Source organism: Bubalus kerabau, chromosome 5 (assembly GCF_029407905.1).
Source record: "Bubalus kerabau isolate K-KA32 ecotype Philippines breed swamp buffalo chromosome 5, PCC_UOA_SB_1v2, whole genome shotgun sequence".
NCBI classification, from domain to species: domain Eukaryota; kingdom Metazoa; phylum Chordata; class Mammalia; order Artiodactyla; family Bovidae; genus Bubalus; species Bubalus kerabau.
This window is the reverse complement of record NC_073628.1, coordinates 124258688-124286412: the sequence shown is the minus strand read 5'-3', so window position 1 is coordinate 124286412 and position 27725 is coordinate 124258688. Positions and strand designations below refer to the sequence as shown.

The 27725-nt window shown below is 46.6% G+C and overlaps 1 protein-coding gene across 2 annotated transcripts in view; it reads left to right on the top strand.

The window, feature by feature from the left end:
* The first annotated feature begins 2615 nt into the window (after window positions 1-2615).
* Window positions 2616-27725, top strand: part of SMYD2 (SET and MYND domain containing 2) — a 52957-nt gene continuing 27847 nt past the window's right edge. Inside the window, exons 1-2 of one of the 2 annotated variants that reach the window (XM_055582987.1) lie at window positions 2616-3032; window positions 22950-23013. In XM_055582987.1, coding sequence (XP_055438962.1) covers window positions 2860-3032; window positions 22950-23013 — 237 coding nt within the window. In that variant the 5' untranslated portion in view covers window positions 2616-2859. The remainder of the gene's footprint in view (window positions 3033-22949; window positions 23014-27725) is intronic. The other variant, XM_055582986.1, reaches the window with a different exon arrangement.

The window sequence follows — 27725 nt, the reverse complement described above, 5'->3', positions numbered from 1 at the left end:
AGCATCAGAGTCTTTTCCAATGAGTCAACTCTTTGCATGAGGTGGCCAAAGTACTGGAGTTTCAGCTTTAGCATCATTCCTTCCAAAGAACACCCAGGGCTGATCTCCTTCAGAATGGACTGGTTGGATCTCCTTGCAGTCCAAGGGACTGTCAAGAGTCTTCTCCAACACCACAGTTCAAAAGCATCAATTCTTCGGCGCTCAGAAAAGCATTCCTAGACTAGGTCATGTCCTCTAAGCACTGCTCCAGCACTTGAGACTGTTGACAGTTTATATTTGTTTATGTGATTATCTGATTAATGTCCGCCTCCTCTGCCAGACAGACTGTACAAAGCTCCGTGAGGACAGGGAATAAGTCAGTTTTTTGTTGTTGTTGTCATTGCCATTATATCACCAGCCTTTATCACCTTTGCTGGAACACAGTAAGCATATCATAAATATTTAAATGTTGAATGAATATGTCATGGAATCTCTTGCTAGCTCTGCTTCATTTTCCTTATTAGTAAGAATATGCCTCTTCCATTCCCCAAATTCTAGGATATTTATGGTTCCTGGATTTTTTTTGGTTTAAAAAAACACTATTTATTTATTTGGCTGTGCTGGGTCTTAGTTGCAGCATGTGGGATCTTCAGTTTCAACATAGAAGATTTAGTTCCCCAAACAGGGATCCAACTGGGCCCCCTGCATTGGGAGCTTGGAGTCTTGGCCACTGGACCACCAGGGAAGTCTCTGGTTCCTGTTTTGAGCCTACAAGATTGACTGTCATCTGTCTGCCATGTCCAGTGCTCTCTTAACCCGTGGTCCCGTGTTCAGTCGCCTCCCTTCCAGTCTATCGGCAAAGCTGCAGCAGAACTGTTTAAAACACTAGACTGATCAGCGCACCCTGCTGCTTAACCATTTTCAGAGACTCCCACACCTTCTCTGGGAGGAAATTCGTCTCCTGATAAGATGCCCTCCCATTACTCTTGCCTCACCTCCTGTCCTCTCCCTGAGATCTCAGTCTCCACTCAACACAGCAGGTTGCAACTACACACCATTCTTTCTTTCAAGTCCCTCTGTCTTCACATGCAATTCTTTCAGCCCGGCCAACTGTCCTCTTCTTTTGTACTTAAGTCTCATCCATCATCCAGGCCCAGCTCAAAGGTTACGTGAATGTGGCACCTGCCTTGACCAAACCTGCATTCTCCACGCTGTTTGTCTTCCCCTGCCTGTTTCCCCGCAGAACGCTTTGTGCAAGCCACTATAACACCACTTGTCTCAGGGAGCGGTCTTTCTTTGCAGAGGGTCATTTCACTTAAGAGCATGGGCCTCATATTCAGACTGACTGGAGGCTGAAACCAAATTCTGCAACCTAGCAAATTCTGCAACCTAGCTGTATAGCCTTGGGAAGTATTCTGAGTTTTAGTTTCCTAGTTTTGGAAATGGGAAACATATAACACCTAACTCACTGGGCAGTTAGAATTACATATTTAATGGGGGTAATGTGTTTAAGCCACTTAGCCCAGTATTTGACCCGGTAACATCCAATAAGGATTGTGAATGTATGGTATGCAAAGGCCCAGACCCACATTTAGCCACTCTTTCTATCCCACTGACTGGCCACAGTGGGTGCTCAGTGAATGCTTCTTAAACTGTCTAAATGGGAGAGTATCCATGATGTATTCTCTTCAGGAAGGCCAGAGGCTTATTCATTTTAGAAGTTTTATTGAAGGGTCAAAAATTCTGATGACATACTCAAATCACATTGATCTTACCCTTTGCTGAACTACTCCTGATCTTACACAGGCAACCTAGTTTGAGATCCCACTTTAAGTATCAGTGCTTTTGCTAAACCCTCTCTTCATACACGGAAGTCCTTACAGCTCGCACATCAACTGCAGCCTTTCCATACTCCTATGCAGAACAGATTAAACCCTTCTTTCTCATACAGAAAATCCTCTCTGTGACTCATAACCTAATTGACTTTTCTAAGATGACAGTGCGTGGTCAAGCTGATTCGATCCCTAGCCGTGTGCTCTGGCTACAGCACGGCACTGCCCCCGGGCAAGTCTTAAGTTCCTTGACTGCAAGGTTATCTCCTGCCTCCTCCGCATGGTTGCCTGTACGCCGAGTCTGAGTGAGCAAGCCTGACCAGTGCACTTCCTTTTTCCGTCCACGTAATTAACTTCCACCGGAGGGGCAGAGGGAAAGAAGTAGGTTCACAATCAATACTTGAGATTCCCTGGGAGTCATACTGGGCTCTAAAAACCTTTCACCTCGGGGAAGCACCTTTTAACCCTCGGCACTCCTCGGCACCTAGCAGTTTCCTACTGCGGTTTCCCTTCGGTGTTCCCCGAGGACTCCTTCTAGGGTTCTCGACAAGGACAGAGGAACCGAACTGAAGGTTAAGAAGCATCTTGCCCCGCTACCCCGCCAACTTCTATTAACCCAGCGCGGGCCATCCTACTGGCTGGTCCAGGGGAGGCGCTGGGTACCTGTCCCACCGCGACCCCATCCCGCCCACCGGAACGCGGCCGCGGCCCGCAGCCTCCGCCAGGACGCACACGCCTCCGCCCTCCTGCCTGGAGCCGCCCCGGGGAACGCAGCTCCGGGCGGTGGCCGCAGCGGCCGACAGTTGGCCGAGTGCGGGGCCGCAGGCGAGGGTCCCGCACGCGGGGCGGGGCTACCGGGCCGGGTCCCCCGCCTCCCGGGGGCGCGCGAGCGCCGGGCGGGGCCGCCGTCCCTTCCGGGGAAGCGGTGGCCGCCGCGTCCGCCGGGCGGCTTCCCGCCCCCGCGGCTCCGGGTGACGCTGCTCCAATAACAGCGCGCGGGGAGCCGCAGCCGCGGGGGGCCTCCCTCCGCGCCAGCCCGGCCGCCGGGATGAGGGCCGAGGGCGACGGCGGGCTGGAGCGCTTCTGCAGCCCGGGCAAGGGCCGGGGTCTGCGGGCCCTGCAGCCCTTCCAGGTGGGGGACCTGCTGTTCTCTTGCCCGGCCTACGCCTACGTGCTCACGGTCAGCGAGCGCGGCAACCACTGCGAGTTCTGCTTCGCCAGGTAGGGCGGTGCCGGCGGGCGCGCAGGGGCTCGGGGGGCGCCGCGCGCGCGGGCGGGCCGGAGTGTGCGCGCCTCGCGGGGTCCTAGCGCCCGCGGCTCCAGGGCGGGGGTGGGGAGCGGGAGGGGACCTGGAACCCGGGACTGGTCGGGCCACGTGCACTCAGAAAGACTCGCCAAGTTCCCGCCGCACGCCCGGCACCACGGCACGTTTCTCTGCTGGCCCCGGCGGGCTGTGCGAACCCGCCAGGGCAGGGTCGTGCCTGCAACACGTGGGCTCGGAGCCAGGCTTGCTCCCCAGTCCTGGCTACTCGGCGCTTTGCCGGCGGGGCCCCAGGTTTCGCGCAGCGGCCACAGCCGCAAGCCACCTTTCACTTGTGCTTCCTGCGATGTGATCTGTGCCCCCCCCCCCTCCTCCCGCTCCTTCTCAGTCCCGCGTTGCCGCAGGCTTGCCGTGTTACCGCCGAGGAACTTAATGACACTTCGTATTTCATGTGAAGTACGTGGCCCCTCGTCTTTCTTGTCACCCTCTGCGCTTGGTCTTTGGGGAGAAGCCAGGGGGGCACCGATCCGGGGTTCAGAGGGACTGCAACGGGGGGACGGGATTTAGCCCTGGTTTGGGGTTGGGAAAATCTGGTTGCTTGGGGGATTAGGCAAAACGTCTGGTTGGAATTGGTATTTAAATGCAGCAGATCATGTATGTGTGTATATGTGTATATATTCACATACGCATAATTATATCTTCAAGCCTTATGACAGTTTCAGACCTAAAGGCACCCTTAGAAAGCATGAATGCAACATTTTCCGTTTTAAGGGGGAGAGAACTACTGCCCAGAGAAGAAGTATGTATATTCACGCTTATAGTTAAGAAAATGAAATCTGATGTCCTCAGTTCCGCCCATTGCCTACCTAGCCAAGTCTTCAATAAAAGGACTGAGGCAGGAAGCATGGCATTGGAGTTTATGCCATGGGACCTTCCCGGACCCTGCTTTACTTTCTTTGAACCTCAGTTTCTTCATCTTCGAAGTGGAGACTTCTGGGCTAGATTAAGCCCACCTGAGGTTTGCAGGTACCTTTTGAATACAGGTCTCCAGCCCAACATATGCCAAAGAACTCAGTGCCTGAGATATGTTCATCCTATTCCACGGTAAGACAGAGCAAAAGAAGGGACAAAAGCTAAATACTATAGTCATCTTGCCCAGACTCCCTGCCAGAGCTGTCTTCCGCTTTGGGGGGACCTGGAAAGGAACTAGACACAGAATCATGCCGTGGGCAGCTTAAGGGCTGTATGTGATGTGTCTCTTTGAATTGGTGAGCCAAGAGCTAAAGGGTCATGGCACCACTTTGCGACGTTTGAGTGAAGTGAGCATTGGGTTTTCCCAAAGTTAAAAAGGCTGCTGTGTCTGGTCCCTTGATCTTCTGAGCCTTGCTGTGGCTCAGAGTCTGAAGCAGCGTGGGTGTCTGGAGTGGCAGGAGCAAAGCAAGGTCACCCCGCACGGAAGGGGCCTCCCTCCTGCGTCAGGGATCCTGGTGATTCCTGGGAACCATCGTGGCAGAGAAGACTGGGGGACCAAGCACCTAGTAGGCGCTCAGGTGTCTGTTACCAGACTCCTCCTCCGGTGAATTTTATAGATCAAATCCAGCTGGGTTCGCAGTGGAGCAGCAGAAGGGAGAGATGGTTCTCTTTCGCCTCCGAACTGTACCTACTATACACGCCCTCACCTCCGGAGGGGAAGGTGCCGTCAGGTGCGGCTTGGCCAGTCAGCGCGCCCTATGGGATGGCCTTTGCTTTTGTTTCCCCCTTTTCTGAATGACATTCGTTAGTGTTACTGTTGCCTTAGGCCCCTCTCCGGCGCTGCCCGTGCATGGGGAGGGACCACTGCACCTCCCCCCACTTTTCTCTGGCTTAGGCGAACGTCTGTCAACATCCACAGTTCCTTTCCTCTCTCTCCCTGAGGACTCATTTCAAATCAGCTAAAATAACGCACAAAATACGATGACATCATGACATCATGATACCTGTGAAATCAGAAATATCTTTGTACTCACTCTGTGGTTTCTATTAAATCCAGTTCACTTAGAATTAGTGGCTAGATCAATCTCAAAGATTTAGCACGGTTTCCTCTGTCAGCTGTTTGTATAGACCGAGGACAGATTATTCTGTTCAGCTATACTGGAGGTACACAAATATGTCCCCAGGGTTCCCCCAGGGGTGGGAACAAAATTCTCAAATACTCTTCCATGACGTCCCCTCCCCTGCCATAAAAAGAAAACTGCACATATTGTTTCTTGTGCCAGAAGTTGAAGGTAAATAATAGTGCTTAAGACAGATGAGCCTGCAGAGATCTTCCCTATCATATTAATTGTATCAGGGTTTGACTTATTTTGAAAGAAAAGAAGTGATGTTTTTCAGAAATAAGTATGTTCTGCAAATGGAAAAATAATAGGAAGTCTCTTAAGTCACAGCAAAGTGGAATTCTTACTGTCAGGGTAACACAAGCAAAGGTTTGCATCTGTATCACATTTTCTCAGGGTGACACTTGGGAAGATGTGTATCTTGCCTCAGCTGCTAAGAGGCAGCTCCTAAAAATATAAATGTCTTCAAGTTGGGAGCTGTCCTCATCAGACCTCTCAGATTTTTTTTTTTTTTTTTTTTTTTTTTGGTGCACACAAGCACATACGTTGGCCTGGTCAGTATTTTGTGGCACACTTTTTCACTTGATATTTAATGTATTTTAACACTTGCTAGTATTTGTCTCAGAAAGAGAAAAATCTGTAACCCATGTTCCTTCTGAGAGGGCGTCCCTAGTAGCTCAGTGATAAAGAATCCACCTCCCAGTACAGAAAACCCAGGTTTGATTCAACCCACTCCAGTATTCTTGCCTGGAGAATTCCATGGACAGAGGAGCCTGGCAAGCTACAGTCCATGGGGTCCCCAAAGAGTTGGACATGATTGAGTGACTTTCACTTTCTATGGGCACATGCTCCAATAATCGATTCCCTGCATCTTTTTACATGTGTTTTAAAGAAATGGGTAGGAAGATTAAGATAGCCAACAGGCACTTTCCTCATGGTCCAGTGGTTAGGAATCCACACTTCTGTTGCAGGGATCATAGGTTTCCATCCCTGATCCAGGAACTAAGAACCCTCATCTGCATGGTGTTCCCCCGCAAAAAGGTATATGTACACACACGCACACACACACAGACAACAGATTTCCTCTAAAAAGTTACACTAAAGAATATAAAATTCAGCCATTTGTACAGTAGATAATGAGATACTGGTTTGCCGTTTTCAACATTTCAGTATTTCAAGTTTTTCTTTTATTTAGAGACTGCAAAGGAGGGACTTTGGGGCCAGATTGACTGGGTTGGAATTCTGGTTTCATCCCTTCCTGATGGATTGTCTTGAGCCAAATTGTTTAGCCCCTCTGGGCTTGCTAGGTGGTACTAGTGGTAAAGAACCCACCTGTCTGTGCAGGAGACATAAGTGATGCGGATTTGATCCCTGGGTGGGGAAGATCCCCTGGAGGAGGGCGTGGCAACCCACTCTAGTATTCTTGCCTGGAAATCCCATGTACAGAGAAGCCTGGCAGTCTACAACCCATAGGGTCACACAGAGTCAGACATGACTGAAGCAGCTTAGCATGCACGCACTTACTCCCAGCTTCCTTTATCTGTGAGCAGTGCACATTAACACCCACCTACTGAGCTGGTCCTGAGTCAGGGAAGTCAAGTGCCCAGTACAACCCGGACCGCTCCGGAGGTGTCACAATTGGCTCGGTGTCTCGCTTCTATGGACTTGTTTGATGAGCTCTGTTGGCTAAATGTTAAATAGTATGAGAACATATTCTCATTTCAGGGACATTTTTTATGGCGGTTGGCTTGAGCTGGGGAATACTGGGAAGACAATATTGTTGACCTTGTTGGCCAGTGGAATCATCATTCAGATGGCAAGTTGACCCAGAGTTGAAAGCAGCAGTTCTCAACCTCCCATTCAACAGCATAAATAATGGGTGTCTGGGATCAGTTTTCAGTATTTTCCAAAACCTGATGAAAATGATATGATGAGCCTACACAGGTAAAACTTTATTTATTTATTTTTTTTTAAAGAGCCTTGTGTAGCTCCAAAATGATTAACGACTTTAATACTCTTTTTACCCTGGAATTAAACAAAGGTTTGAAATAAGAAATGGAGGAAGACAGAATGTTCCACCTAGCAAGGATACCTCAGCTCTGCTCTGCTCTCTGCCTTCAGCGTGATTCAGCTGTGGCAAGGAGCAGTCCTGCAAGACTTCAGATGTGCACAGTGCCAGGGCAGGCACATTTTTCACATGCAGGGAGCATCATTTCAGTGCAGGCGTATCAGGGCCCAGTGACCAAGCCGCACGATTAGCAACGATTTGAGGTGAAAGAGACAGACTGGCAGCAGGATAGATATCCTAAGCTAAATTCAAGCCCTGGTGAGTTAAAACCACCATCTAACCCCTTTCCCTCTAAAAAGCAATTGCACAATATCCTCTTAGTTGTAAAAATTTGAAGATCCCGTATAAAATGATATTCCTTTAAATCGTGTTGCTCTTTGCAGCTCATAAAGCGTTTCCAGGTACATCTGTGTTTTGATCCTCCCAAGGATGGCTTGTGTAGAGAAGACTTTGTCCCGTGTTACGTAGAAAGTAACTGAGTGTTGGAAAAGTTGTTTCCTTGAATTTCACATTTTGGGGGGGCAGATATTGAGTGCCCCCTAAGGGCCAGCCTCTTCACAGAGGGAACTGTGTCTTTCTGTTCTGAGTGTGGTTTTCCTTCACTGTCCTTTTTTTTTTTTTTTTTAATTTAAAAATTTTTATTGGATGATGCTTGCTTTGCAATATTGTGCTGGTTTCTGCCATACATCTACATGAATCAGCCACACATATCTCTGTCCCTTTTGACCTGAAACTACCGTGTGAGTCACACCTGGACACGAGGACTTAAGTCACTTCTGCTTTCTCAAGTGAACGCAATTTTTATCGCCTCTTTTCTTTTGCTTCCCCCTGCCCCTGTGGATAATGCAACAGATTAATGCGTCGTTTCTAAAAGTTCAGCAAAATCAATTGATTCACCTATCTTGGATTTATATCTTATGCTGCTGTGGTTTCAGGGAATTTTTTTTTTTATTCTAATGGCTTGGAATTTGTGTAACAACTGCATATATTCTTCTGCATCATCCACTATTACCTGATAAAATGTAAAAAGAAATATGAGGCTTTGGTCCTTCGGTGAGTTTGGGATATTTTTATTTTTTTTAATTTCACTTTTATTTGTTTATTGTGAGTGCGCTGGGTCTTCGTTGCTGTGTGCGGGCTTTCTGTAGTGGCGGTGAGTGGGGGCTGCTCTTTGTCCCCGTGCACAGGCTTTTCATTGCGGTGCCTTTCTCGTTGCAGAGCGCAGTCTCTAGGCCTGTGGGCTTCAGTGGCTGCAGTCCTCACGCTCAGTCATTGTGGCACCGGGCTTAGTTGCCCCATGGCATGTGGGATCTCCCCAGACCAGGGGTCGAACCCAGCTCCCTTGCATTGGCAGATGGACTCTACTTCTGGACCACCAGGGAAGTCTGGGATATTTTTAAATATGCTCAAATTATTTAAAAGGAGTTTGTCATCTTCGTCTTTATAGGTACATATAAAGAGTTTGTTTCTGTGTGTGCTGGTAGGGCAGCACAAGGATATTGACCACCCCTGCATATTTTTTTTTTCCTTAAACAGACCCATTCTTCAGAACTTTGCTCTATGCAAAGTTAAACAGATATGGTTTGGGAATAGAATTCATGATGCAGCTGTGCTGAAAGGCCCCTGGATGGTATTCTTGTAGGACGAGCACTGTCTGTCCTAATGGCACACTGTCTGTCCGAAGATTCTTTAAAAGATGCTCAGAAATGTCTTACATTTCTTTGGGAAGATTCAGGGCTCAGGTCTGTAGTTTGGCAGCAGCTGATTTTCAACAGAACTCAGAATTGCCAAGAACCTGGGCCAGTGAAGTTATTTTACAGAACTTAAAATAGAAAACTGCAAAGAAAGTTGCTACTTGATTTTGGTTTTTGAGACTTAACTCTTTTGCCTGAGGTTCATATCCCTTCTTTTTCTTGTCAATATAAAGAAAACATGAAATCACTGTAATTTTAAGCCGCTGTATTTCTGCATCCTGAGGAGGCAGTCAGTAATTACAAATATCCCTTTGTAACTGGAGTCATCAATAACTAAGGTCATTCCCACCATACGCACATCTTGTTTTTTGTACTTCGGACATGGAGGGAAGTAATCACATTTCTTAGTTTGAGGACCTGACCTGTGCCAGGACAATTGGATTGAAATTTCTCCTCTCTTACTGATTGTGCATTCCCGTGTCCTGTTCCTCTCAAAGGCAGCCCTGCTCTGCTTTGCTTGCTTGCCTTTAAGTCCATGAGTATATAGTCCTGATCACCACCAGGGAACTAGGCAGGGCACCCTGATTGTATTTGACCAGATGCAGGCTTTGAGCCCCCTTCTGGAGGGGCTTCCCTGGTAGCTCAGCTGGTAAAGAATCTGCCTGCAATGCAGGAGACCCTGGCTCAATTCTTGGGTTGGGACGATCCCCTGGAGAAGGAATAGGTTACCCACTCTAGTATTCTTGGGCTTCCCTAGTGACTCAGACAGTAAAGAATCAGCCTGCAGTGTGAGAGACCTGGGTTTGATCCCTGGGTTGGGAAGATCCCCTGGAGGAGGGCATGGCCACCCCCTCCAGTAATCTTGCCTGGAGAATCCCCATGGACCTAGGAGCCTGGCGGTCTATAGTCCATAGGAGCACAAAGAGTTGGACATGACGGAGCGACTCAGCACAACAGAGCGCTGGTCAGCCTGGAGGTTAGTCGCTTTCCCCTGGAGAAGGGCCCACTCTGGGACTAGAGGTCTCTGTCCTCTCTCAAGGGATTTGTATTAATGTGATCAGTCTCTGTACACCACCATCAGTCTCCCATTCTCATCCCAACCCTCGCATCTCTGGATTTCTAGTGAATCTGTGGGAGTTTAGGGGTGCAGTCCTCCAGCAGGGAATTGACTGAAGTAACTGCCTTTTCAGGGGCTGAACCCACGACCTTGGCCTCATTAGCACGGGCGCTCTAACCAGTCACAAAGCCACACACCTCACTTTGTGTAACTTCTGCTGACTCTGTTCCTACCACCCTCGGAGGCCTCCTTTTCAATTGCAAAGGCGTTCACGCCAGCACAATAGAACAGAAGGAAATCGGATCTCTTCTAGACTTCTCTGAAGGCCAGAGATATGCGATTTAGCAGGAAAATAAGACCAAAGTGTCTTGAGGGTTCAGGAAACAACTTATCTTTCTAGTCCATGCATTTGTTGAGAATCCAACTGTGTGTCTCAGATTTTCCTTCCATCAAAAATTTAAAAAATACTGTGGGACTCCTTGTGCCAATGTATTAACATAAAACCTATGGGCTAAGTGGAGGGTTTCTGATGACTGAGTGGAAATATGGCATGTGCATCATTCAAGTGGATTGGGTTTGCTTCTTAAAGGAGTGCATCCAAGAATCCATAAGTGCTTCTGTTTCACAAGTTTATAGTCCCTAGAAACCAAAATAAATGCTTGCTGTGATAGCTGAGACACCAGTGTGTATCTGCAAGCGCACTGTGATGAACAGGACATCTCATCACCCAGGGAATCTGCAGTCACCACTGGGGGAGAGGAAGAATAAGGACGATTCCCTCACAGAGAAGCGAATTTCACACCAAGGCCTGAAGACATAGGCGTATCCTGGGGGAGCGAGGTGCAAAGGGAGTCTGGCTGACAGCAGGATGCACTTTTTCATCTGAGCCAAATAAAAATCTCAAGGATTTTATATCCTGGCACTTGAAAGGAGTTATGTTGCCATCTGTGACAAAATGAAAAGATGTTGGACCAGAGGAGTTTTTTGTCTTGAGTCTGTGAGGACCAGGAAAGGTTCTTCAAGGGATGTGGGCCCTGGGCTCAGATCTTGTTGATTTTCCTCATTTGTGCCACCTGAAAAAAATCTCTTACCCGTCAGCTGCACAAATCTCTAGCAGAGTGGCAATCACTGTCAGTGAGAGTTTCACAGGTTCTTAAAACCTCAGCAGGAAGAGACATTTAATGATGGGCAGATGGTAAGCTGTCTGAGAGCAGGGATTCTGCTTTTAATATATTCAGCAAATATTTATATTTATGGGGCATTCACTGTGGTTCTGGGCTTCCCAAGTGGTACATTGATAAAGAATCTGCCTGCCAATGCAGGAGATGCAGGCTCGATCCCTGAGTCGGGAAGATCCCTTGGAGAAGGAGATGACAGCCCACTCCAGTATTCTTGCTGGGAGAATCCCATGGACAGAGGAGCCTGGTGGGCTACAGTCCATGGGGTTGCAAAGAGTCAGACATGACTGAGCGACTGAGCACACGCTAGGTTCTGAATCCTGGTGAAGAAAGGAACAAAAATCCCTCCCACCACGAAGCTTATGTTCCAGTAGGTTTTATTCATCTTTATTTTACGCACTGTAGACTGAAAAGAAAAAGCACAACATGAGAGTCGTGAATTAAGTTTTATTTGGGGCAGAATGAGGACTTACTGCCCAAGAGACAGCTTCTCAGATAGCTCTGAGGCCCTGTTCCAAAGAGGTGGGTAGGGGAGGTCAGCGTAAGTTTGATTTTGGTGAACCGCGCAGCAGAAGGCTACTGCTGATCCCAAGGGGGCTTCCCTGGTGGCTCAGTCGGTAAAGAATTTGCCTGTAATGCAGGAGACCCAGATTCCATCCCTGGGTTGGGAAGATCCCCTGGAGAAGGGAATGGCAACCCTCTCCAGTATTCTTGCCTGGAGAATTGCATGGACAGAGGAGCCCGGTGCACACCATCCGTGGGGTCGAAAAGAGTCTCAAGAAGGTTGCGACCAGTCACGAGGAGCAGATGTCTCCACTAATGATTTTAGTGCTTCCTAGATACGAGGAGATGTCAGAAGTTGGGCTCATAAAATTGTCTGAAAATTTCTAGCTATCTGAAGGCCTGTTCTGCCGGTTCTTCCCAGAGTACAGAGTGCCTCACTCCTCGTCTCCGCCCTGGACTCCTTTCAGGCAATGGTTCAAGGTCAGCGACTGCAGTGGCTAGTGATGTCATCCTTGTAGAAGCAGATAGCAAGTGACAGTTTTTGGCTGACGCTGTAGTGCCTTGAACTTTGTCATTTTAGCAGAGTTTTTGTTAAAGGCAGTAATGTTTTGAGTTCAGTGCTTTCTTTCATCAAACACTGATAATCCATGTATGTATGTCATAAAGAAAACTGTTAACCAAGAAGTTTAAGCACACACTCTAGTTCATGACTTATGCAAACTAAGGGAGAACTCTGATCAGATAATCCTGGGTTTGAATGAAACTGTAGCATCCCTGCATTGTGTTAAAATAGCAGCACTTTGGGTAGACATTTTTTTTGGAATTTGATGAAATTTGGTCTACTCATACACTTGAATCAGTTCAGTTCAATGACTCAGTTGTGTCCGACTCTTTGCTACCCCGTGGACCGCAGCACGCCAGGCTTCCCTGTCCATCACCAACTTCCGGAGCCTACTCAAACTCATGTATATCCATTAAGCTTTTTAAGTTGTATTTAGAAATATTTATTCAACTGTATTTAGAAATATTTATTCATACACTTGAATAAATATTTTTAAATACAACTTTAAAAAGCTTTAGGATTTTTTTCACCTTAAAAACTTACAGGGTCACAAAGTAGTAGAGATTCAGAAACTAACAGTTGACTTATTTCACTCAATAGTAAATTGATTTAAGTATGTGTTCAGGCCTTCCAAGGCACCTACCTGCTAAATATTTTCTAGGCACAGAGTGCGGAAAGCAGCCCACCGCCAACTTCTGTTTCTGCGCATCTTCAGAGAGTGACCCCGTGGAAGGCCACTGTAGGGTCAAGGCTACCTGCAGGCGTGCCCCCAAGGCTGGGCACCGCAATGGTCCAGTTTGCTCTGCAGTGTTAATTTCACTCCAGCAGCTCCAAAGTGCTTATAGTGGAACGTGCGTACATGCTTGTGCACACACATGCGTGTGTTTGCACCCGTAGCACCTTCTGCATACTTCCTTTGTCACACCTGCTCCTTGACTACAGGAACCAGGTCTTCTTCAACCTTGTAGCTCCAGCACTTTGAGGCCTGATACTCCATGACCTCAGTAAATATTTATTAAACGAATAGTCCCATTTCTTATTTTGCTAACACCTCTGTGGGCAGGCCTCATCTCCTTCTCTGTTCGTTCTTGGATCCTTATAGATACTTACAGAACGCTTTATCGATCTGTGTCTTCAGGGATATTCCACCCTGCCTGGCATTATCCCTTACTGCTTTTTTCACTTAAAACCTAAACAAAATATAAGTGGTCTTTCCAGTTCCCCCACAATGGTGCTGTGTCATTCCCCAATGGTGGCTGTTACTTATGATCAGTTCTTACAAGAGAGAACTAAGTTAAAAACGAGTTTGTTGTTTCTTTCCTTATGACTTCCTCATTGGTAAGCATCAGAGAAGTCAAAGACAAATTGCAAGGAAGCGTCATTGTGATCTCCCACAAAAGTTCATATACAGAATTTCAGAGGAGAATGTTCAATTTAAAAGCGCACACATCTGTTTTTCAGGCAGGCTTCAGCTGTTAGGGATTTTACAGGGCCTGCAAGATGAAGTTTGGTCGTAGGTGCTGTCCAGTGGCTGAAAGAGTCATCGTCTCTGTTACACAGGCTCAGTAGTTCTCTGCTCTATCCGTAAGCCTCATGATTTTTTTTTTCTTTCTAAGGCAGAGGAAGATTTCATCTCAACTAGCGCCTTCGCTGTTGTTCAGTTGCTCAGTCGTGCCCGACTGTTTGCGACCCCATGGACTGCAGCATGCCAGTCTTCCCTAGAGCCTTCGCTGAAACAAATCTTAAATCAGCATCCTCACTGTTTTTTCATTGCTGAGTTTGATTTTCATGAGTCAGTGATGTGGAGAGTCATGTCTACAGTATTTTTTTAGCTTTATTGCGGAAAAATTGACAGATATGATTGTATTTAAAGTGTACAGCCTGATGATCTGGTGTACATGGAGGCTGTGGAATGATTACTAAGATCAAGATAATCAGCACATCCATCCCCTTGCGTAGGTAACTTCCTTTTGTGTGACAAGAATGTTTAAGCTCAAGTCTCAGCAACTTTCAAGCATACTCTACTGTATTATTATCTGTAGTCACCATGCCGTCCAGTAGATCCTCAGACCTTTTTCTCCTTACAACCAGAACTTTCTACCCTTTGACCCGTGTCACTCCCATTTCTCCCAGGGTCATCGTTTTTATGACAAGGTCAACTATTCAGTACTGACCGCCAAGCCTCCTCTTTCTCCTTGTAAATCACAGCTTCTGTTCCAACATTTGGGAAAACCTATTAGTTGCTACCTTACTGCCCTAAATATTTCCTGCCTCCCTGGAGGCCCTGGGCTCTAACTTTTAACAAGCCTCAGAACAAAGCCAGATGCCCTGGGGGGAAGGTTCAGCCCTGCTCTGGGAAGAAGCTCCCGCAGCACGTGGTCCCGTTTCACTGTTACATTGTGGATTAAAGTGCTACATGGAGCATCTTTCAGGGTTACACAAAAACCCATACCCTGAGTATTATCCTTGTCACCTGACCAGGGTTATAATAGGGTTCTGCCACAATTCCTCCAATTTTTATTTCTCTCCAATAAAAATTTGCTAGTGGAACCACTCACTCTGGGTGGGAGGCTAACTTTGTTTCTGATTGTCTTATTTCAACCCATGGTGAAGTTATATTGTGCCACTGGGGCTTTTTTCCTTTTCTCTTTTTTCATTTGGCCGGGGCTGCCTCTGTTCAGCAGAGCCTCCTTGTCACTTCTTCTATCACCGTTAGTTAAAAGTAATTGTTATTGCAAACCCACTCCATGCCAGTATCATTCTCTTTCATGGGGAAAACCCACAAAGCATTCATTTCGGTAGCAGAAAGGAGGGAGCTTACAGGATCAAATCCTTTTTATCTGGACCCACAGCACCTCCGGCAATGCATTAACTAGCAGGAGTTGTTAATTACAATCCAAACTTGTTGATCTTCCCGGCTTCCGAATTTTAAAAGCAAGAAAATTAATCACTGCGCGTGTCTTCTCCTGTCGAAAATGACAGGAGCGTGTCTTCTGAGTTCTGTTTCAGCCACTGATAATCACACACTTGCATTTTCCTGTCACATTTCTTTCCTCCTTTTGCGGATGGAACCATTTCTTAAGTTCAAAGAGCCCTTCCATTCACAGCAGAGTAGATATTTGCCTGTAAAACAAAGGCTTTAGAAGCATAAATCCTCTAAATATGAGTCTGAGCAAGATGGTACTGAAGATATTTCAGGAGTTGACATCACTCAAAAAAAAAAAAACACAAAAGAAAGAAGACTAATTAAAAGTGTAGTAGTGGTGGGCTTCGCTTATATTTTTTCATTTAATTTACATAACAAACCTGCGAGATAGAAACTGTATCTTTATGGTGGAGGAAACAGGTTCAGAAAGGATGAATAACTTGCCCAAGATCGCATAGCACCTCAAGCATGAGAAGGAAAAAGGATTTGAGATAGGGAAGTAGGAAAAAGAGCCCAGCACAGTCATCCTGCATTGTGAAGCAGGAATCAGGAAGAGATGGAAAGAAAGCTGAGCCTGGCTTCCAGAACACTTGCTTGTCATAGTAAGAAAATACAGTGTCTGCCGCTTTATTCCGACCTATCCATCCATCATCAAGGTAGTTAAACCACCTAATCCATCCTGTGTGTGAGTCATTCTTAAGAAGAGTTACATTGTAAGCAGTCTGGACTGCAGAGAAGAATGCTTCAACACTCTTCATCAAATTCTGCCCTCGAAAACTTCTCAACCCAAATGGATGACCATAGGCCTAAACCAGCAGTTGTGTGTATTATGGAGGCACATTCGACCTGGGTAGCTTTCTAAAACTCCCAGCACAGACCAGTCTGATGAGACTAGCTGGACCCAGCCCCAGACGGGCGTGGGCAGCTGAAGCTGAGAACCACTCTGAGAGGCTGTGCGTGATTTCACCATTAATGTTCCTTTCGTTCCCTTCCTTTTCAGTCATTTCACTTCATTCCTCCGAATGACCTTTATTCCTCTGTCACGGAGGGCAGTTTTCTGTTCCTTGTTTTGCAGTCTTTCCCCAAACCTCCTGGACAATTCAGATTGGGTTACATCGCAAATGAAAGCTTTACAGCTGGGTCTTCTGCAGGCATAGAGTTTATTCTAAAAGCCTTGTGTATTCCGACAGTGAAAATGGATATCCCGTATGAAGTTTCTCTCTGGCTGAACTCTGCAGTCAGCAGTAGTTGGACTCTCAGGAGCTCTACTTTTTGCTCTCTGAAGCACACACACACACACACACACACCCTCTCTTGCTCTCTGAAGCGTGCACACACACACACACACACCCCTGCATGAGCCAGCTCAGCACGTTGTAATCGGGGTTTCCACCCTTAGACCTACGGACCATGTGTGTCTCGCCCTGTGGTAAGCAATGGGAAGAACTGAAGCGCGTATCTGGGTAGTTTGAGTTCCCATCCCTACCCCATTTCACTGAGAACTGCTATTACCAAATAGACCAAAGGAGATTCTTAAACTGTTCGCTGTCAGTAACTGGCTTAGCTTTTCTCCTTCTCTCCGCTGAAGGCAGTCTGGCCGGGAGAATCTTTGTGAAGGATATTCACACAGGCAAGCCAGGTAGATGACCCCATAAGCACATACACAGTAACATCTGCATCCGAGCCAGGCAAGGCTTTTCTGTCCTTTGTGAGAGCTGCAGTGTTTTATAACCCAGTTCTCAGAGGACGCAATCCCATGTGGACTGGCCCAGTGTCTGTCTGTGAACACACCTGGATTTACTGCCTGAATGAGACAGAGGGACCTTCTTTGCACAGGCTGGATATAAAATCAGTCCTTATTTTAATTCCAGTCCACTTCAAGTGACATTGAGTCCTCTGGCATAGTTGGTCAAGAGACCCTCTGTCGGGATGTTCTCCTTCCTGGATCTCATTTTCAGATGACTGGATTCTTCCCATTGCATCTTTGAAACCAAGTAGCATTAACAGGAGAAGGGATAGGCTACCCACTCTGGTATCCTTGGGCTTCCCTGGTGGCTCAGATGGTAAAGAATCCCCCTGCAATGTGGGAGACCTGGGTTTAATCCCTGGGTTGGGAAGATCCCCTGGAGGAGGGCATGGCAACCCACTCCAGTGTTTTTGCCTGGAGAATCCCATGGTCAGAGGAGCCTTGCGGACTACAGTCATGTGGTCACAAAGAGTCGGACACGACTGAGCGACCGAATATAGCAAGGCACAGCATTAACGGATTCCATTGGAGCTGGGACATTATGCAGACGAGAGTAAAGAATGCCTTTATGTACTCTTCATTAGTGCTATTACAGGTTCGATCCTTTGGTCAGGAAGACCCTTTTGGAGAAGGGAGTGGCTTCCCACTCCAATATTCTTGCCTGGAGAATTCCATGGACAGAGGAGCCTGGCAGGCTACAGTCCATGGGGGTCACAAAGAGTCTGATATGACTGAACAACTAACATTTATTTACTTACTGCTCTTACCTTATCAGAAAACTAAGATCATGGCATCTGGTCCCATCACTTCATGGGAAATAGATGGGGAAACAGTGGAAACAGTGTCAGACTTTATTTTTTGGGGCCCCAAAATCACTGCAGATGGTGATTGCAGCCACGAAATTAAAAGATGCTTACTCCTTGGAAGAAAAGTTATGACCAACTTAGATAGCATATTCAAAAGCAGAGATATTACTTTGCCAACAAAGGTCCATCTAGTCAAGGCTATGGTTTTTCCAGTGGTCATATATGGATGTGAGAGTTGGACTATAAAGAAAGCTGAGCACGAAAGAATTGATGCTTTTGAACTGTGGTGTAGGAGAAGACTCTTGAGAGTCCCTTGGACTGCAAGGACATCCAACCAGTCCATCCTAAAGGAGATTAGTCCTGGGTGTTCACTGGAGGGACTGATGCTGAGGCCGAAGCTCCAATCCTTTGGCCCCCTCATGTGAAGAGTTGACTCATTGGAAAAGACCCTGATGCTGGGAGGGATTGGGGGCAGGAGAAGAAGGAGACAATAGAGGATGAGATGGGTGGATGGCATCACCGACTCGATGGACATGAGTTTGAGGGAACTCCAGGAGTTGGTGATGGACAGGGAGGCCTGGCATGCTGTGATTCATGGGGTCACAAAGAGTTGGACACAACAGAGCGACGGAACTGAACTGAACTGAATGACCTTATTTAGACACATCAATTATTTTTGTTTGCTGTAGTATATGCTCCTTGATCATGTCACCAAACTCAAGGAAGGATATGTTTGCATGATGGAGACAAAATATGTCCCTTGATGTGTGAATTCTGATTCTGCTACCAACTTGCTGAATGGCCATGTTGGGTTAGATATTTCACCTCTAAGATCTTCAGTATCTTCATTTGAAAAGCTGGAGTAATAACCTCTTCATAGAACTGATGGAATTATTACAAGAGATCAGCAGTTTTCAAACTTTTTGTTCTTAAGATCCCTTTCTACCTATAAAAATTGAGAACTCCAAAGAGCTTTTTTTGTTCACCTAGATATTTATCAATATTTATCATATTTATAATTAAAAATAGAAAATATTATAAAGCACTTGTTTTTTTAAAATGAGGACTCTTCTTCAAAACAAAAGAATTAATGAGAATAGTGGTGTTTTACAGTTTTGCAAATCTCTTTAATGAGAGATTAAAGAATACAAGTGGATTCTCAGATATGCTTTTGAATCCAGTCTGGCATATTATGTAGTTTTGGTTGACATATGCACAGGAAATCTGGCCTCAAATAGGTGTGTAATTGGAAGGGAAGGAATATTTTAATAGCCTTTTCAGTTAATTGTGGATATTCTTTGATTCACCATTAGAACTCAGTGAAGTGATTTTTGTCTTAAAGATTAGTTGTAAAACATGCACTCTGAAGCCATGTCTATGAATTTTATGTACTCTGTTACATAAAATCCCTTAGTCTGTCTTGTACTTTGAATGACTCTTTTAGTCAAGTGTAATTTTTTAAACATCATACTCTGATCATTTGGAAAACATTGGTTCTCACTCAGTTATATAGACCTCCTAAAACTTTATTTCATCAAACCATGAAATCAAACAAACAAACAAACCCCCCACAATTATTAAAACCATCACCAATCTTTCACATGACAGACTGTCAAACTCTGGGCAGCAGATACATGTGTTCCAAAATTCTAATTTTTGCTTAAGAGCCCACATTTTATCATTGCCAACAAATATTGCCAATTATTTTCCTTGATGTGATGGACTCACTTCATTTATTTCCATAATATACCTGCCAAATACGCAAGTCTGAACAGCCAATTTGTCTAAAGTTGTTCTTCCTAGTAAAAGTGATATTTCAAGAAAATAGTGGCACGTTCAGTTTATAGCTCCAGGGATGGTCAAGAGTTCATCCTTGAGATAACCCTCATTCTTCAGTAGGAGCAGAAACACTTCCTGCCTTCTTCCCCCTTCATCTCAGGGTGCCAAGAAGATACATACCAAAGACTCAAGATTCAAGGACATTAGTATTTGTGAGTGCATTAGTGGGCCTCCCGGGTGGCTCAGTGGTAAAAAGTCTACCTGTAATGCAGGAACTGCAGGAGACTTAGGTGTGATCCCTGGGTCAGGAAGATCCCCTGGAGGAGGGCATGCAACCCACTCCAGTGTTCTTGCCTGGAGAGTCCCGTGGACAGAGGCGGGCTACAGTCTATGAGATCTCAAAGAGCTGGACACAACTGAAGTGACTGAGCACGCACACACTGCTTTATTAGAGACATTCTTTTTTTTAATTTATCTTCGTCTAGTTGATTTACAATGTTGTGTTAATCTCTGCTGTATAGCAGAGTGATCCAGTTTATATATATCTATACACACACACAGAGGAGCCTGTCAGGCTACAGTCCATGGGGTCATAAGAGTCGGACATGACCTAGTGACACCACCACCACCGTGTAATGGTTTGCATTCTCTAATCCCGAACTCTTGGTCCATCCCTTACCCCTTGGCAACTACAAGTCTGTTCTCTAAGTCCGTGAGTCTGTTTCCTAGGTAAGTTCATTTGTATCATAGTTTAGATTTCTTTAGGGGTATTCTTAAGTGAAACTGGCTTTTCCCCCCTCACTGTGAGCATGTGGAAGTGAGGAATACAGTGACTACTTACTCGCTGCTTTGATTTGTACTAAAGCCTTTGTGACTCAGCTGGTGAAGAATCTGCCTGCAATGTGAGGGACCTGGGTTCGATCCCTGGGTTGGGAAGATCCCCTGGAGAAGGGAAAGGCTACTCACTGCAGTATTCTGGGCTGGAGAATCCCATGGACTAGTCCATGGGGTCTCAAGAGTTGGACACAACTGAGCCACTTTGACTTCATTTCACTTCAAAGCCTTGCGGGTTTCACCCTCCAGGCACCCTCCACTTGCTAGAGCACAAATGTCAAGACACTAAAGGCAGTAGTACATTCTGGAAATAGCTTTGATCTCACGGGCTCCCTGAAAGGGCCTCTGGGCCTCCGGTAGTCTACAGACCACACCTCGAGAACCATTGGCATTATGTAACCTCTTGCCAGTCCTGACGAGTTAGCTCTTTCTTCCTGGTCTTCGTTGTCTGTGGCCGTGGACTTGGTGACTAGCCAGGCTGAATGAAGCCTGGCCTTTGGGAGATCTATTATTTTGATGAAATCCCACTGGAGTTCTTCCTGCATTCACCAGAGCCCAGTTGTTTTTTTTCCTTCCTGGGATATTACCTTGGTAATATCCGAAACAAGACAAAAACAAATAAGCTGAAAACAAACCTTGGTTTCGTATTAGCTTTACTGCTCACATCTATGTGCGGAATATCTCTGTGTATAATCCTTGTTTTCTTTTTGTATGGTGTAGAGCTAATAAAGACATTTTTTCTGATAGTTTCCTGGTCTGTTATATCGAGGGTCTTAATTCAGGTTTCAGAAACACTTCACTAGTCTGTGCGTAGATTCTAGGTGGCTGGTGAGCCCTCAAAATTTCACAGCATTTTCTGCTGCTCTTTGAGGGTTGGGGAGAAGGTGGGTTGTTGGGGAGAGTTAATAGCTTCAAATTCTCAGAGAGGTTTTATGACCTCTCCCCCTGCAAAACCAACCATCACCAAATGGCTGTTTCAGATGGATGTTGTTATGGGTGGCATCTACCCACCCACTGTCCATGTCCCAACACGCGTCTTTTGGAAAAGAATGTTCAGAGTTCCCTCTGCAGCTTTGCCCGTCTGCACTTTCCATTCCTTTGGCATTCCTTCATGGTCCCCGTCAATTAGCACTTGCTTACTAGTCACTTCACAGTTGTCTTTGAGCACATCGTCTGTCCTTTTCCCCTTGGCATAAAGTGCAGGAGATGCCAGGGCCGGCCGTCTCATCCACATGTACCCTTGGAGGGTATTTCAGGCCAGAGGATGCACTCAGCCAAATTAGTGGGCTCCTCTTTGAACCACTGAGATGTGCAAACTCGGAATATTTATTTATACCTCAACTGTGAGTTGCGTTTTTTTCTCCCACACAATTCTTCAGCCTGCTGCTTGGAATCCAAGCACTGTCATGAAAACTGCAAGGCAGCCAGTTTTGTTCCAACAGTAGCATTTTTGGAACCCTTTCCCGATTCTGTGGGAGTAGTGTGGTGACTACCACTCTCTGAGAAGACGCGGAGGAGGACTCTGCAGCGTGATGATATGTATGTCTTGCAATATCAGCCCTCCGGGCACGCTGCAGACGGGGTGGGGGTGAGGGGGCTCCATGGCAGGGCAGGGGGCATCCCCGGCAGTAAGCGAGAGTGCCCTTTGCATCACCAGCATTTCTGTACATTGGAAAGCTGGCTTCAGGGTGGTCAGTGAGAAGCAGACAGCAGGCTTTACAGATCGCACTCTCATTTAACAAAGTGGTTGTTGCCCATCTCAGAAAAATTTGAAGGGTTCTGTCATAGGCGGTTTAACTCAGTGGCTTCACAGTTTCTGAAGAATCCTGTGGCTTATCTAACACAGCAAACACACCAGCAACTAACAGTTAGGGAACAGCAATGTCCCTATCCCCTATGAGAAGCAGGAAAATGAATTCTATGGTGATGAACGGGGAGGACTGACCTAATTATGACAAAGCAGAAGAATCATTCAGTGGGATACAGACAAGGTAGATGTGTGTACCAGTCAGATCCAGGGGTATTTTATTTAAGAATATGTCTCTAGTTGCTGGGTAGCGTTGTTTTTAAATTTCGCTTCCTAGACAACATTTGTTACTGACATGCTCCATCCTGTCTTCTGCATCCCTAAATACTAAAGATTGTCACCCACTTTGTGTTCTCAGCAGTATATAGGTCAACCCCAGTCCTCTGTCTTTACAGACTCAGGCTTCCAAGATGGCTTTGTTTATTTCTGTCCCTTTCTAGCAGGTGAGAAAATCAGGACATAAGAGCCTCTGACTTGCCCCAAAGCATTGAGTCATAGTGCAGGTCGATGTTAACAGCTGTGGTGTCCCGGGCCAGGCTCATGGGTCAGAGACCGTGTCGTTCGTCTCTTTGGAAAGTGCCCTTCACGCTGTCGGGGTTGGTCAGTGTCGGCGTGTGTCCCCTTTGACCAACTCACTCCCACTCAAGGGCTGAGTCTGGTCAAACTCTCCTTTGGGAAAATGGCACGTACCAGTGGGAGAGCAAGGTAAGGTGACTCTTTGCTCCGCTTTCGGACCAGATGGCTGTTGTTATTGCATGACAAAGTGCGCGGCTTCACGTTTCTCCGCCTCTCGCCACTACAGTGCCCTTTCTGTTTTTTAAGGAAAGAAGGATTGTCCAAATGCGGAAGATGCAAGCAGGCATTTTACTGCAACGTGGAGTGTCAGGTAGGTGTCTTTGGGCCAGCTGGCAGGGAGGGCCTGGTACCCCAGCATCCTTCTCATCCTGTCACAGCATCCCAGGGCCCTTCCGCAGCCAGAGCTGGAAAGCCTCCTTGTGGCGTAGGGTGTGGCTGGATGCCCCTGTGTGCTGGCACCCAGGACTGATGGTGATGGGCAGCCAGTGATGGGCAGTAACATTTTGGGGCCCCACACAGGATCAAAAATAGAGGTTGGTAAAGTGGGAAAGACACAGGGGCCACGTTGGATACAGGCAGGTGTATCACCAAGGTCAACAGTCTGCCCCCCACAGCTCCCAGCAATAGATGGGATGTGCAAAGACAACCAGTGAAAAATGTTAGAATGCTGTCTTTAAATTGTTTAGTCTTGACCATCACCAAGTCTGAATTTGTATCTATCCCCCTAGCAGGCCACACGTCGCCCTTGGGTCGGTCTAATCTAGCCTGATTCCAGCTGGACTTAGGTGGGCCCCTGACACAGCTGTTGTGCAGCCAGAGGTGGGCTGGTCTGAACTTGGACCTGGAGACCTGGGGGTGGTGTCTCGGCAGCAGTGGGGCCTGAGCAGTTCAGGCAGGTTTCACGTAGACCACAGGCCATCTGGCTGGCTGGATGCATCTTGAGGGAGTCTTGTAACCCAGGACTGAAGATTTCAAGAGGGTATTTGGAGGAACTCTTGGTAGATTCTTTAAGGGATAAGTTCCCCGCCCCCCAAACTTTTCTACTTAATACTGTATAGTTACACAAAATGTTCACAGGTATTACAGAAAATGCACTCCATGTTCTAGCAGTTTGAATTTGGGGAGGATATGATCTTCAACCTCTGTGTATCCTCCCCAATCTATTTTTTAAATGGGAACCTACTAATACGGCTTGGGAAATGATGCTACTAAATAGTGGTTCTAAGGGACAGGGAGGCTGTTCTTCATACCTGCACCTCGGTTTTCTTCTTCCCATACTTAACTGTCACTTTCCTCCGCCCCCCACCCCTGCTCTGGTCGACCACATTACCCATAGTTTCATTTTTTTTTTTTTCCTCTGTTTTCTCCCTACACAGCTGGTCTCTGAATGTCTCCAAAGGGTGTTGTGCAGCAGTGGGAGAGGTTGCTAAGCCCCAAAGTCTTATCTGACAGAGCTCCCCTCACAGAGGCCCTGGCCAGAGGAAACACAGGCTGAGCCATTGGCTTGGGAAGGTCTGCCTTGGCTCTGAAGGCCACGTGCCTGGTCCACCTCCCTGTGTCTCCACGCAGGCTTCCGGCCTGCAGGGCAGTGAGAATATAGATGGGCTTGTCGTTGGTTTATCAGGGAGTGTGGCTTCTTCTGAAGAGGAGAGACTGTGCTTTGCTCCTCCCGATTATGGACAGAGAGTTCTGTGGTTAGATTGCTGGGCACGCGAAGAGGTCAGCGAGTGCTGGAATGACGTGATTAGGTTCCAGGCCTGATAAGTTAGCTGTTTCTATATTTAAGTTAAACGCTTCTAGAAAAAGTAGCTCATAATATTCTGGTTCTTTAAAGAAGCCAGCTAGTCACACACAGGTCAGACTATTGTAACACAGAAGACTCGGAGGATATGGTTCCAGCCCTGCACCTGTCTACCTCTGTGAACTTGACAATTCAAAGGACGTCTCAGAGTCTCGGTTTCTTTAAGTGTAAATGAGTACAGTGGCCCCTATCTTGATGAATTATAAGGATCAAATGATATGTGAGATATCAAGGTTCTATGTAAACTGTGATGCTGCGTGCAGGCATGAGGGCTTATAAATAATAATATGATAGTAATTCAGGCTGGACTGAAGCTTAGCTTTATGCAGAGAATAAAGTAGGCAGCCCACTTTAGATTTAAAAGACTGGGTTTTTTTCACCAAAGAGTATGGACTCATTCTAAGAACTTTAGATCCCTAATGGTGTACATTATATGCATAGTGCTTGTTACAAAATCGAACTTTAACTTCTCTGATGAACTGTAAACTCTGCATGGATATGAAACATGAGCATCTGTGAGATGCTGAGCTACCTCTTGGTCTCTTGAGCTGTCTTCCATTAGGCCCCCACAGGTGGCATTACACTGATGTATAACCGTAGTCCAGGTTGGGGTGTTGTGGTGGCCATTGTGGTTCCCTTGCCTTTAGGACCTAGTCTTCCAGATTTGCTGACTCATAGTGATAGGTGCCTGGCCTTGGGAGGTTCCCGGCAACCACGTATATCAACCTGTGTGAACCAGAATGCCTCTTGACTGTTGTTTCGTCTCTAATTCGTGTCCTCCTCTTTGCAGCCCCATGGACTGCAGCATGCCAGACTTCCCTCTCCCTCACCATCTCCCAGAGTTTGCTCAAACTCGTGTCCGTTGAGTCGGTGATGCCATCCAACCATCTTATCCTCTGTTGCCCGCTTCCGCTCCTGCCCTCAGTCTTTCCCAGCATCAGGTCTTTTCCAGTGAGTCGGCTCTTTGCATCAGGTGGCCAAAGTATTGGAGCTTCAGCCTCTGCATCAGTCACCTTACAGAATGAAACGGCAAGAAGACACAACCCTGAAAGACAAGCCTTTTTATTACTTTACACCAAGCGGCTTGACAGGCTGCATGTCCTCCTCCTGGTCACATCATAATGTGCTTGCTATAGCAAGGAACCCCAGGATGGGGGACACAGACCTGTGATTCTCAGGCATGTCAAAGGTCCTGGCCGTGACAGCTTGCTGCGTCCAGCCGCTGGGCCAGGACGCCCTCGGTCCTAGGGAGTAGTATTGCACTTCAGTTTCCCCGTGCTCTGTGAAGTATCCTATAACCAAAATATTCTCGTAGATGACAAGTAGTAACACCCTTACCAAAAGCCACCGGTTTCTAGAAGTGAGGCTGGATTTGGCCTGTTTCATGTCTGTTTCCTGTCTCTCCTGTCGCAGCAGGGGGAGGCACGTGATCATTAAGGTTTTCCGTCCTGTTGTCTGAAGGGCTGAGTAGGAGCAGGATGCCGTATCACAGTGAGACAGGATGGTCATAGAGTTAAGTGCCTAGAAACAAACGGCTGTAGAAGGCCTTCGTCTGTAAAATCATTGGGGAGGAGTCTGGGGCATTTGCTCCAGATGAAAATGGATTCAGAGTTCTGCCCAAGGGAATACTTGGATGGGATCAAGCTGGAGACTCTGCTGCAGGGTAAAACAAGGGGTACAAAACAAAGGCAGCAGTAAGGAAGGTAATTGAGTGATTCTCCACCTAAGAAAGTGTGGCCCTCTCCACTGTTGTTCAGTCACTCAGTCATGTCTGACTCTTTGCAACCTCTGGGACTGCTGCACGCCAGGCTTTCCTGTCCTTCACTGTCTCCCAGAACTCACTCAAACTCATGCCCATCGCGTCGGTGATGCCATCCAACCATCTCACCCTCTGTCGTCCCCTTCTCCTCCTGCCTTCAGTTTTTCCCAGCATCAGGGTCTTTTCCTCTTCACTGGGCCTTCTTCAAAGGCAGACCCCACCCACCTGGAGTCACCAGGGGGTCCATACCACAGAGAAAGGAGCTTATCAGTAGATAAAAAAGAGTGTCCACAGTGGCTGAGTGACTTGCCCAAGGTCACACAGCAACAAAACTGAGACCAGAGTGTGCAGGAATCCTGGGGAGGGCTTTCACTGCTTTCCAGCACTGCGCCTGGGGGTCCTGAGGACCCTCCAGGAGAAGAGGTGCTGTGGGGATGAGTCAGAGACGGAGAAGTGGCCTTTCATGGAGGTGAAAGGGAAGATTCCTTCCAGTCGTATTGTCTTTTGAGAAACCTCTCCAAGAGTGTAAGGTCCACATCCCTCCCTGAGGGTGTCCTTCCAGGAATGTAGCATATTAAGAGCCCCTCAGGACTCTGCTTCCTGCCCCCAGCCAGCCTCTGATTGCACGACTCTAGGACCATGCTTTATTTTATGCAGTTTGGCTCATGTCTTGTCCCATTTATTCTCCTTTTCGTTCATTTGACTCAGTGTGATCCTGCCAGAGGAGAGATTTTAATTGACAATGCATGAAAGGGTAATGGGAGGAAATATAAAAGAAATAGAAATTCCTTTTTAGTTAGGCTCGGTTTGTAAGCTGTGTGTTTTAATGAACTATATTTATTTTTATAAATATGCCTGGAAAACTAAGAGTGTTGTTCACTCAGACTTTTTTGTTCAATTGTACCACGACACATTGAAGAAAAGAGTTTTAGAGTTATTACATAGAGGAATCATTGTGGAGTAGAACTTTCTAAGGTGTTATTTCTTAACATTGACAAATAGAAGAAAATGGTTTGTGTGTTTTAACTGGAGGTATTAGGATTACGAGTGTGATTTTGAAAGGGAGGGGCATGTTTTGATGAAGATTGAAGCATGTATGAAGAGTGCGTGACCAAAGATGTGAGAACATTCTCAACTTTTATCACCAATTAGAAAGTAACTGAAGTGTAGAAAATGTCTAAGAACTGCTCCCATGACCCTGTCATTTTTTGGGTGATCAGTGAGTGGGCTAGAGTCAGGGGTTTCGTCCTGGTTAAATTCACTTCGTTCTTTTCTTTCAGACATAGGAAGCATCCTCAAAGGAGCCACTGTTTTTTTCCTGTGAATAAATGTTTAACATCACCAGTAAGAATCAATGAGTGTGTCCCATCACTCTCTACGGAAATAGAAAACGAAGCAGCTAGGGGCCAGCAGTGGCTGTCATCCCGGTGTCATCCCCGCGTGAGGCGGTCACGAAGCCCCT